Genomic DNA, 12,133 nt, shown 5'->3' with positions numbered 1-12,133 from the left:
TCCTTGCAGGGCAAGGGAGCATCACTTCTCCCTGCCCAGCACCCAGAAGTCCAAAGATTCAGCCCAGAAGCGCCGAGCTCGGCGGTGGCATCTTGCTCAGGGGTTCGTGGAGCCAGGGCTGCGCAGCCCACCTCCCCCAAAGCAACCCCCAAAACAAAGCAAAGCAAAGCACGTGTTACCAGGAGAGTGAAACTCACTGTATAGGTAAACTGCCCCAGGGAACGCAAGGCAGGAATAAAAAATTAAAAAATAAAAAAAAAGAAGGTGGAAAAAAAGAAAATATCACATCTTCAGATGCAAACTGACCCCCTGCTCCCACTGGGTACCTGGTATTTCACACCAGCTGCAAACCACCCCTCTAGAGCACAGAGCAAACAGGACAGGCTCACCTGCCTCCCAAAACACCCCAACGCTAAGTGCTGGAAGGAAAAAATACTAGTAAAATGCTTAACAGCACATTTCCAAGAGATCATGAAACCCTTTGCTTCATTAGCAGAGAAGGCAGCACCTCCTGGATTGAAGGAGGAACTGGGAAACGAGGTGCCTAACCAAAGGCAGAGGAGGATTCCCATATTCCTCCCTTCTCCCCACCAAAATCCCCAGCTCTGATTCAGCAGAAGCACCACCAGCAGCACAGCCTAGTCTATCACTGCAAACGAAACCATTGACGTTTAAACCACCACCCTGCTCCCCTAAAGAATCGCTGCGTGCAGTAATTTCCTTGTGACGGGAGAAAGAAAAAAAAAAAGCCACGATGAAATTGTCTCAGAGTTTCTCTGTGTTTTGTTTACAGCCGCTGCCCTCAAACACAGGGCCGGCACGCAGCACGCGAGCCTGCTAACAGGAATAAATCTAACATTTGAGATCATTTAGAAAAGCTCTGCTCGCAGACAGTCGGCGCTCCGAGGGGGAAATCCCTTTGCAGGTCTCAAATGAGGGAACTTGAACCACTTTTCCCTGGAGAAATTTAGGCCTGAAAGATCTTCCTAGTTTCTCGTTTGGAGCTACAAGGCCTGGTAACAAGATCTCTTTTCCCTGGACTAACCCACAGCACTTCGACTGCTGCCAAAACCATTTGGAGGTAAGGGGAGATGGAGTGGAGACAGACCCATGGCAGCAGGGAAGACACCTAATATGTTCACATAAGAGGATGCTCTGTTAGCTGTTATTTACGCACCCCCAGGGTTAATACAGATATTTTTCCAGCACACATTAATTGAGCACAAAGACTCCCTCTCCTCTGTACCGTGCCCAGCGCTGTCAGCACCCACAGAGCGGACTGCCGGCACGGCATCTTCCTGGCACCCTCCTTCCCCAGACACATGCACCCAATGGCCACCACTACCCAAAACCTGCTGCCAGGGGAGGCTGGTGCAAGCAAAGGCTAGGAGACTTGGGAACTTGGGATCTGGGGCAGGAGTACGAGCTCATCCATCCCCCAGAGAAAACAGATGGGGCAGGAAGCAACAGGACCCAGCAGACCCCCCAAGAGCATCCTCCCGGTCCACTGCAATTACAGCAAAGCTTACTCAACATTAGGCACACACAAAAAATAAGCCTTGAAACAAAAATCGAACAAGCTTGCTCCTGTACTCCCCAAATTGTGGGGAGTCCCTCAGGAGCGGTAACGTCGTGCCGGAGCTGGGCCTGGTTTCTCTGCTTTGCCAGGAGGGCTGAGGGGGAGGAGGTGGAGGAAGAGCCCACTGGCAGCCCCACGCTTCCCACCTCCTCCCCTGGAGGATTGCAGGAGGCCAATTTTGATTAAACTAATTAAAGCTGCTCCTTTCAAAGAGCTCCAACCACATGCTACGGGGGAGAGCAAGAAAATATAAAATTGAAAAGGAAAAAGAGAAATCTCCCTGCAAGTATGTTACTCCAAAGCCATCCATCCCCAGCAGGTCCCCGATGGACAACGCTGTGCTGGAAGAGGAATGCCCAGAAAAAGGACTTGCTGCAGTGTCACAGGTCCAACCCTGAAGACCCTGTGCTCTGGAAAAGGCTGCTGCTCCTTCCAGCCACTGGGACCTACTGGGACACGTCCTCCTTCCCATCAGGGTGAACTGGTTTTCATCCTCTCCCAGCCAGTCCCCAGAGGTGTTACTGGTGGTAACACAGCCCTCCACCAAGCCAAGGTCTCCCAGACAACATCTTCCCTTCCACACTATCCCTTTGCACATTCCCTCCCCTCCTTTCCCTCAAAGACATCAGGTTTCTGGAAACAATTTAATTGTGAGCTGCAAAGAGGCTTCCTTGGGCAGCACTGGCCGGCTGGAGGCCCTGCTCTCCCAAAATGTTTCACTTCCCCTCCCGCGCAGCCACACAAGAGACCCAGCAGACCCTGCCCGGCTGGGAGACAGAAGCATCACTTTTGCCTTCAAAGTGTTTCAACTGAAGGGGAAGAAAAAAAAATATCAAAGCAAAGGCTTCCTCCCCTTTGAACGGCAGGAGGGAGAGCAGCCGGGCAAGGGCTGGACCTGCTGAGAGCAGAGCAGGGACCCCAATCCTCCAGGGCCGGAGCCCAAGCACTTTCATGATGAGCTTTTGCAGAAGCAGAATGAAGCCTTAGGTGCAAGAATCGCATTGCAATTCCAGTCAGGGTGTTTAACTCTCCCCTGCACCTCAGGAAACCTCGGTGGAAATGCAGGATAGGAGGGAGGGCTGGGTTTGAAACCCTAGAGAAGGGCTGGGGGGGGTGAAAGCAAGCGAGCCACCCCATCCTGCCCTGTGAAAAACTTCATTCAAGGGTCCTTGGGCTTGCCAGCACATCCCGCTTACAGCTCCACCCCGCACCCCAAAACCACCGGTGCTGCATCCACCACTGCTGCCCCTCTTCTCCCTGTGCTGCTCTTGGTGGGGCTTTAGTTGGGAGGGGGGAAATAGAAAGGAGGGAGGAAGAAAGAAAGAAACCCCGTATCGTAATTGCTATATTAAAGAGAAATAGCAGGCAAGAATAATAAGAGAGGTGTCAGAAGTGAAATACAGTAACAGACATTAAAAAAAAAAAAAAGACTACAGTTCTGCGATGGGGGTGTTAATTGAACACAGAGCTGGAGAGAACAAAGGGGTGTTAAGGAAGAAAAGAAGGGGAAAAAATCCTACCTCCTCCAAAGATCTGATTTGAGTTAAGTTTGGTGAAGATAATGCGCAGGGAAAGGTAGCTAAGAGGCACCTTATATAGCTATTATGTTCTAAAATTAAAAAAAAAAAACAAACCCATTATTCAACAACAATTGCACAGCTAATCAGTGCTGTCTATAAATATTCCACTTCGTAAATTCCCCCCATTGGTGGTACGTACATTTTTCTCTTAAACCTGAATTCTTTCAACACAGAAGAGCAAGGGAGGTAAGAAAATAAAAATCAGGGGATTTCAAATATGAAGTCAGGGTCTTTTTAAGAAGTCGAATTTGCCCAATGCCCTCACCTCCCCCAAAAGAGCAGAGAAAGTGAAACGACGGGAAAAGCTCTTAAGGAGGAGGAATCAGATTAAATGGCCATATATCCTGCGCTCAGCCTCTCCCCACCGGTCCCCGCCGAACGAGATGGGAGTTGGGAAAGGCTCACAGCTGAAATAGATGCTGCTGCATTTTGACAGCAGATATTTTCCAGTTTGCCATCCAAGGACCCCACGTCTGCGTACGCCTTGCCTGATTCTTCTGCTTAGCTATTCTGCTCATGCAGAGAACAGCTTAAAAAAAAAAAACATACCAAGAGAAAGAGGAAAAAAAACAAGGGGGGGGGAAAAGGCCATAAAGACAGAGCCCCTGCCTTCAAACTTTTTATAAATCAGCAATGCAATTTCCAATTTCAATCCCTATTGACGGAGGAATCAATTGTATTTAGGACAACAATGCCTCCCATTTCCATAATTATTATTCCAAAAAGCCAGCCAGCCATTTGAAGGCAGTCCTGCCCCTTCCCTCGCAACAAAGCGACCAACAGCAAGTGAAAACACACCAAATGAACGCCGACAACTCATACGTATATTTAAGCGGCAATTTTTTTTCCCCTGCTACGTGCTCCCATCGGATCAAACCTCCCAACTTCTATTACTTTTAAACAGACATCACCCCAAAAGAAACAATCTCCAGGTTGCAGACAAAAGACAACCCCCGAGCTTTTTAAAAAATTATTATTATTTTTTTTTAAAGTGTTTATAAATGCTTTAAAAATAACTGAAGAGCCCAAGTGCAGAAGGGAACTCTCCGGCCAATACAGACGACCTCTTTTTCTGAGCACTTTATGGACACTTTGGGTTTGCTCAAGACAACGTTAACGCTATGAAATATTAGCCGTAATGTTGCAAGAGACGGTGCTAAAGTCTCCGTACGGCTCTGGAGTCACTTAAATCAGGCAGCGGGGTAACTGAACGCACATTTCTGCACATCGTAACGCCGGGGGGGAAGATGTACGCACGCACTTTCAAACACCCACCAGTGACCACAAACAATCACCAGGATTTCAAACGCAACACATGCAAAAATCTGGGAAGCAAAAGGGAAAGTGGGAAGAGACAAGTTGCCTCAACTTTCACGCCGCTGCCCACAAGGAAGGAGGAAGCAAACAGAAGCAGGCAGCACCCTCAGAAAAAACAAGGCTAACTTCCTCCTAGCACTGGGCCCACAAAGCAATAATTAAAAAAAATAAAATAAAACCATCTGGCTGTTTGCTTCCTTACAAAGTGTGACTTTGGGGGATGCAGATGGGGGAGAGGGGAGGAGGTCTTTGAATTTGCAAAGTAAAATAATTCACCGTAAACCTATCCGAGGGTAGATAAACAACACTCCAAAAGATTCAACCTCTTCAGAGACCTCTGTACAGCAGCCCTGTAGCCAAGTAAACCAGGCACAACAGCAACAAATAAAATTAAAAAAAAAAAAATTTAAGACAGCCCCAGTCCACACCTGAATATCCTTTATTACCATCAGCATGCCTCGCCCTATACCATCTCTTTTGATTTTACTTAGCAGAAAGGAATTATCACACCCAGGCGTCACGGATATGTACAGCTCCCCATCCCTCCCCAGCTCGCCAAGACCCCACGGCATCCCTGAGGTCACCTGGATTTCCCGCCAGCTTTGGTCCTAGCAGATTCCCCATCACCTAACTTTGCAACTGCACCGACAGCAAAGCTGAGCCAGGATTAATCATTTACCCTGCCAAAAAATACCCCTGCACGGGCAACGTACACAGCATCAAATACCCACAGAGAAAAGGCAGAGAAACATTTGCTTTGGCTCACACAAAATAAAAGGAGAAAGAGGAAAGAGGGAAAGGAACTTGGTGGCTCCTTTTTTTGGGGTAGCACCCAGGGAGAGACTATAAAACCACCCATAAAATTTATCTCTAGGTAGACTCCCTCATGTTGTATCATATGAACTCTACAGAGGTTCCCATACCGAACCCACTGCCTGATATTATGGAAGGACTCCACAGGGAAGGGCTCCTCAGGAAGGTCAGACCCGGCCACGCAGCCGTGAGGACTTCAGAGAGCCGAATGGCATCGGTAGGTGCTTTGTCTGGGCTACTCACTGCACAAACAACGCTTAACAAAGGGCCCCCTTAGTCATTTTATATATATTGCAAGAGTCAAGTAATTGTATTTTCAATCAGCTGCTCACACTAGGAGGTTTTATATATATATTTACGAAAGAAAAAAAAACACCACACTCAGATTCAGGTTTCTGAAAGCTGTTCCCCTTTTATGTGTAACTATCAATGTATATCAACTGGGTGTGCAATCATATTTATTGTCACTTTCATTCATGTCATGCCCTTGCTTATATGGTTTAGATATGAATTATTGACTGTTACAGTCCTTGTTGTAAAAGGGGAGGGGGGGAGAAGTCAAGTACTTCGCAGAGTGCTAAAACAAGGCAGCTGGATCGGCGTGGAAAAGCCCGCCGATCACCTCCGGTCGGCTCAGAAACCCAACAGTAGAGACAACCCCCCCTGCCAAATTTCCATCATTCCCCCCTTTTTTTATTTAAAAATAATAATAAAAAAAAGATTCCAACAAATAAATAAATAAGCGGTGCATGTTGCTAAATGTCCTTCCCTGAGCATCTGTTGTTTAAGATCACTCTTGATTGATGACTGCTATTTTTTAATTGTTGCTTTTAAAATTTAAATGCCCCCCTGGGATGTGTTATAAGTGTGTTAGTACATGGTAGGAGGTCTGGAAAGTGGGAAACGGCAGAACCAACGCTCTCATGCCATTAGCTTCTTTAGAAGCCTGAGAACACCCCATGCCATAAAACAACAGTACCCTAAAGTAACTAACAATCTAATATATTGCTTTCACTAAAGGCAACTGACAACTCGCTCTTACGTGAGCTAGCCAGGATGATTGGCAGACAAAGGCATTTTAACCCTTTCCTTAAAAAAAAAGGCAAGAAATCTTTATGTTTACCTGAATAGTAATAGTAGTAAACCTGCACAATTTCATTTTGTTGGGTTTTTCCCCCCTACTCTGTACTCAGATTTTTTTTTTTTTTGAAAAGTGCCATGTCTTCAAGAAGAAACTAGAGCAAGAGAGAAATTGCAAGGGTTTTGATTTTTTTCTTCTGCCCAGAAAAAGCAATAAATAAAGAGAGGCTATACAATAGAAATTAAACCACAATATTTTCCCTTCCAGACACAAACCACATCATGCAAGTCCACTGCCAGAAGCATTAAATACCAGCGAGTTATTTCTCCCCACTTAAATACTGCTACATTAGGAAGGGGGCGGGGGGGGCACAAACTTGGTGGAACAAAACCCTCAAAGAGCAAAAAGAAAAATAATACAGAACCAACAGCATCAATTTCCTACCTGTTTTTTCTTTGATTTCACACAAGACATTAAAAAGGGCTGGCTTCATCCTGTGGCAGTTTAAAGCATGTTTCCTGGAGAGAAAAGAGGGGAGGGTGAGGTTAGGATGTCACCACAAGGAACAACTTTCCAAATTCACGCTGGCTGGCGTGTGCGTGCCAGAGGCTGGGGGGGGGGGACACATTTGAGTCCCTCGGCCCCGCTGCCATCCCTGCTAGGACTTGAGCGTCGGTGCTGCAAGCAGCCACCCACCTAACGCAGAGGAGATGAATTACGCCAATTTAGTAGCGGCTTGAAAATCGCCTTTGCCACCGAGCGGCTCCCACCGCCGGTGCGAGCCAGGCAATGCACCGAGCCGAAGCCAGTAGCTTTTGGGAGCCAAGCTCCGTCCAACTGTCTTATTCCATACAGAGAGAGCACTGGGCTCTCTCCGTCCCCCACCTCCAATATTAAACCCAGCCATATGTTTTATTAGGCTCACCCTACAAGGCAGAGGGGAAATAAACCCCCCCTTGCCCCAGCACTGGAAACATCCTCTGCTTAGAGCTGTCAATTTGGGGAATTTCAGCGCCCAAGTTGGAGCGCAGAGACACACGCGCACGTATGGAGAGAGAAACCCACTCCTCTGCCTCCATGCTACTTACACCCAGCTTATTTGCAGGTGTTAAAATTTAATTCTTTACCATTGGGAGAGTAAACACATCTAAAAACACAGCCGGCTGCTTCTGGGAAGGGGAGGGCGTGCTATTCAACGCCTTTCTTTGCGGCTGCTGTTATTTCAGAGCTGACCGTTCTGTGGGTTTGAGGAGAGAGTTTGGGGGGGACACGGTTTTAATCGGCTGGTTTTAAAACCCACCATGTGCCCGCTGAGGCAAAGAAACCCTGTGATTTTATTTTTTCTCTGAAGCCATACGATCATTGAGCCGAGGGTTTAGTTGTATCAAGGGCTGTTGCTATCAGGCGCCGGTTACGGGATTTCTGTTTACCAACCGAAATTACACGCGAAAGACAATGTGAACATCTGGCAAACATTCACACTACTTACCCCACCACCCACAACATGTTAAAAAGATTTATATATCTGATGAAGTCTCTCAAAGGTATATACCCTCGCAGAACCACAGCGTCCCCTTATCAGCACACCCAGATGGGTGCAGACATTTGGCTATACACAAATCACGTACATATGCTGTAGGGGCCCTCTTACAAATGATACTGGCACTTTGCACCTTCCCAAAACTTCATTAAAAAAAAAAAAAAACAAAATAGGCAGCAAAACAACTGTGCAATAGTGGGATGGATGGAGGAAATGCAAAGCCAAACATCACTGATAAATACGGTGTGTTTGGCAGCTCGGCATTAAAAATAATAATAAAAAGTACTGTGAGGAAGCAGCTGAAATGGTCCAGCAAAGCAAACCCATACAGCCTTCTCTTAGCTCTGTTCTACTTTGGTTTTATTGATTTGATTAACTACACTAAATTATCCAGGCAGGAACACACACAATTCCCGTAACTTTCCGAAGGAAGATCCCCTCACTGCCCTGGGTCTGGCCGGGGAGAAAGTGCATGATTTCCTCCTCCTCCTAACAGCTACTCTGCCCCTGCAAGAACATAAGAAAATTAATAAGATCAGCGCAGCAACAAGCCTTTTCGGTAAGCGGGAGCTTTATACAAGCTGGGGAGGATGTAAGCTGAGGTTCAGGGGGTACTTTTATCCTTCTGGAAGTTCTTATTAGCGAGTTTGGGGGCTGTGCGGTGCGTTTTTCCAGGAACAATGTATTCTAGCAATCTGCTCCAGCTGGGGGCATGAATGCCAGGGGGAAGGCCACCACACCTAGCAGCTCTGCAGCCCAGAAGAAATTGCAAGTGTACCCCAGGCAATTCAGGGCAACTTTTTTTTAAAAAAAATTCCTTCAACTGTGCCTTCAATTTGGGGATTATTTTTTTGCCCCTCCCTTAACTTTTGCTGGCGCCTTTGAAGGTGCATATTAGGTTTGCGCTCCTTGAAGCCGGGGGGAATTTGGTTACCGGTTTTTATAGCCTTTTTATTTTCTCCTTTTTAAACACCTCTGCAATTAAGAAGAAGAAAAAAAAAAAAAGGAAAGCCTCTGCGTGCACCCTCCAAGCGCAAAAACACGGCCTTAAAAATAACACCACTACAGGGCCCTAAAAAAGAACATTATTAACGCCCTTAAAAAAACGGAGCAGCACTTTGTGCCTCTTTCGGCGGAGCCCAAAGCGGAGCCCCCCGCACGCCCAGCCTGCTCCAACAACCCTCTCCCTCCGCAGTTAACCCCCACCCCAAAAAAGCTGGGAAAAGCCAGGCCGCCTGCCCGGCCGAGCCCGAGTTCGGGACCCCGGGTGGGGAAGGGGCCGGCGGGCTGTGGGCGCTGCGACCCCCGGGAACCGCCGCAAAGTTGGGAGGGGGGGAAGGGGAAAGAAAAATTAACCCGTGTCCCCCCCCCCTTTTTTTTTCCCCTCCCTTCTCCCCAGATTTCTCGGCAGCAGGACGCCCCGTCCCCCCGCGATGCTCCAGCCCCCTCCCCGACAACAAAGGCCGGGCCGGGGCGAAACTTCCCCGGCACCTGCCCCCCCTCCCTCCCTCCCCGCCGGCCGGGGCCGGGCCGCCGCTCTCACCTGGCCTGCGCTTCGTCCAAACTCTGGTCCGTGATGGTCATGATCTGCTGTAAGATGTCTCCGATGTCCTGCTTCCTGCCTGCCTCCCCCTCCGCCCCGCCTGGTCCATCCTGCATGTGCTGGGACAGGCCCGGGTGCCCCGGCATCCCCACCCCGCTGTGCGTGTGCATCAGCCGCGGCTGGTCATCCATCGCCGGCCGCCGGCCCCGCTCCGCCGCCGCCTCCTGCCCTGGCTGCCGGGAGCGGCGCGGCTGGGCTGGCCGCCTGGCTCCTCGCTTTCTTTTCTTGCTCGCTTTCTTCTTCTTCTTTCCTCCCCCCCCTCCTTCTTCTTCTCTTCCTCCTCCTCCTCCCCAGCCTCTTCCTCTTCGCTTTTTATTTATCCTTCACGCTGGCGCCCGGCTCCGCGGATGGGAGGAAGAGGAGGAGGAGGAGGGAAAAAATGCAAAAAAAAAAAAAAAGAGCGAGAGAGAGAAAAGAAAGAGGGAAAAAAATCCCTTTGGCTGCTGGAGGAGGAGGGAGGAGGGAGGGAGGGGAGGAGGAGGAGGAGGGCGGGAGGGAGGGAGGGGGTTCCGGGGAAGGGAGGGGAAACGGCGGCGACTCCAAAAGCAGGGCAGCGCAGCCCCGCGCCCGGGGAGGCAGCGGGCGGGCCGGCGGGGGCAGGGGCCGGCGGGGCAGGGGCTGCGCCCGGGGAGGCGGCGGGAGCAGCAGCAGCAACGGTCGCGATGGGGCGGAGCGGGGCGGCCGCCCCCGATGGCAGCGCCGGGGCTGCCGGGGCCGGAGCGCGGCGGAGCCCCTCACGCTCCGGGGGAGGGCTCCAAACTTTCCCCCACCCTCAGGCCGGGCTCGGAGCTGGCTGGCGGCCCGCACCGCTCCGCGGCCGGCAGCGGGGCCCACCCCCGCCCCGCTCCGCCGGGCCTGCGCGCACCGCTCCCGGCCCTCGCCGCCTGCTTTTGTTCGGCTCCGGACTCCTCAAACTGGCACGGAGGAGCCCGGGGGGCGGGGGGAGGAAGGGGCAGCGGCGCCTCCCCGCCCCCCTGGCCCCATTGGCGGCGGCGGCGGGAAGGCCGGCCCCCGCGGGCAGCACCGCCTCCGCCGCGGCCGCCCGTCAATCTCCGGGTTCAGAGGTGGGCCGGGGGCCGCGCCCCGCCCGCGCCTTAAAGCGGCCTCGGCCGCCGAGCCGAGGGGGAAGGGGCAGCGCGGCCCGATGGCCTGAGCGGGATCGGCGTGCGGGCCCCCCCGCCGGCCTCACCGGCCTCCATGCGCCGTGCTGCGAGTCTCCCCTCAGCCCCAGCTCGGGCCCCGGCCCGCCTTTCTCCTCCCCTCAGAGCTGTGCCCCTCAGCCTTCCCGCCGCCCCCCAGGCTCCCCTCAGCCTTCCCGCCGTCCGCCAGGCTCCCCTGACCCTTCCCGCCGCCCCCCGGGCTCCCCTCAGCCCCCACTTCTCCTCAGCCAGCCTTCCCGCCTCCCGTTAGCCCCGCCACGGCCAGCCTTCCCCGCTCCCCACAGCCCCCCTGCGCCCCTCAGGCAGCCTCTGTCCCTCCATGCTGCTGCCCCCCCCAGCCAGCTCTGACTCCCCATGCTGTCCCCACTTGAGCTCCACGCCCCCGGTGGGAGCAGGGTCCCCCGCTCCGCTGTAGCCCCCAGGGAGATCCTTCCCTCCCACCTCAGCCCCCGGCATCTCCTCAGGGTGCTGTTTCTCTCGCTTCTCTTCCCTGACCCCCGAGGTCCCACAAGCGGGGCCTTCCCAAGCACATCACACAGGCCTGCGGTGCCACATCCCATGCCTGATGGTCCCACACCTGCCCAAACAGGGCAGGGGGAGCTAGCAGAGGTCCCACCGCCACCAAGACTGCCATCCAGACCTCTGTGTCCCCATGTCATGGCACTCTGGAGAAGAAGGACATCCCCAGCCCCTTTCTGCGGTCCCTGGGATCTGAGACTGTCTCGTGGCCAAAAAGACCACTGTAGACATCAGCTGGGGAGCAGGGATGGCCCTGGGACTGGGCTTGCCTGCAAACTTGTATTTAAAAAAAAATAAATGAAAGGTAGTTACGGTGAAACAAGAATTTCCTGCGTGGGAGGTGATTTCATCAGATTGTCCGTTCCTCAGATCCGAGGGTTGCCAGCTCCAGGCCCCTCATAACGCAAGGGAAGGCAGACACAGCCCCGGTCCCTGACCTCAGCACAGGCTGGGGAAAGAGCCATCGGGTTGATAGGAAAGAGAAAAAAAATAAGGCAATTGTTTTGCTTCCACTCTTCTTTTTTAATGAAACACTTTCCAGTGTTTTAAGCAAAACATTACTTTTCATTTTGAAATTTCCTTTTGAACCATTAAAATGTTTTAAAGTGGTTGAAGGCGAAGTGAGATGTTTTGATTTTTGTCGCTATGAAATGTTTCACTCAACACATTCTTTGTGTTTCTTGATTTGCCAAAACTTTTCAAAGGTTTCTGCTTTCTCGCCCAAGATGTATCTATATATTTCTTACTTTTTTGAAAAGGCAAAAAAAAAAAAGGAGAAAAATATCCTTTATCTCCACGACTCCACAGAAAGCAGAACTTTATCCAAGAAACAAGGAGCCAAGGGACTCCTCTCCAAAGGTCCAAACTTTCAGACCCTTAGTCATCCCTGCACACACCAAGTCTAGACATCGGCTATCTCAAACTCTGGCAGGGACTCTCCC

General features: G+C 51.3%; 1 protein-coding gene across 2 annotated transcripts in view; it reads right to left on the bottom strand.

The window, feature by feature from the left end:
- Window positions 1-10,416, bottom strand: part of PBX1 (PBX homeobox 1) — a 134,053-nt gene extending 123,637 nt beyond the window's left edge. The window contains exons 1-2 of one of the 2 annotated variants that reach the window (XM_068416966.1): window positions 9,454-10,416; window positions 6,815-6,888 (exon numbers count right to left, since the gene is read on the bottom strand). In XM_068416966.1, the coding sequence (XP_068273067.1) occupies window positions 6,815-6,888; window positions 9,454-9,644 (265 nt within the window). In that variant the 5' untranslated portion in view covers window positions 9,645-10,416. The remainder of the gene's footprint in view (window positions 1-6,814; window positions 6,889-9,453) is intronic. The other variant, XM_068416964.1, reaches the window with a different exon arrangement.
- Between the last annotated feature and the right edge of the window lie 1,717 nt (window positions 10,417-12,133).

Source organism: Nyctibius grandis, chromosome 21 (genome assembly GCF_013368605.1).
Source record: "Nyctibius grandis isolate bNycGra1 chromosome 21, bNycGra1.pri, whole genome shotgun sequence".
Taxonomy (NCBI): domain Eukaryota; kingdom Metazoa; phylum Chordata; class Aves; order Nyctibiiformes; family Nyctibiidae; genus Nyctibius; species Nyctibius grandis.
The sequence above is the reverse complement of the archived record's forward strand: the minus strand, read 5'-3'. Positions and strand labels throughout refer to the sequence as shown.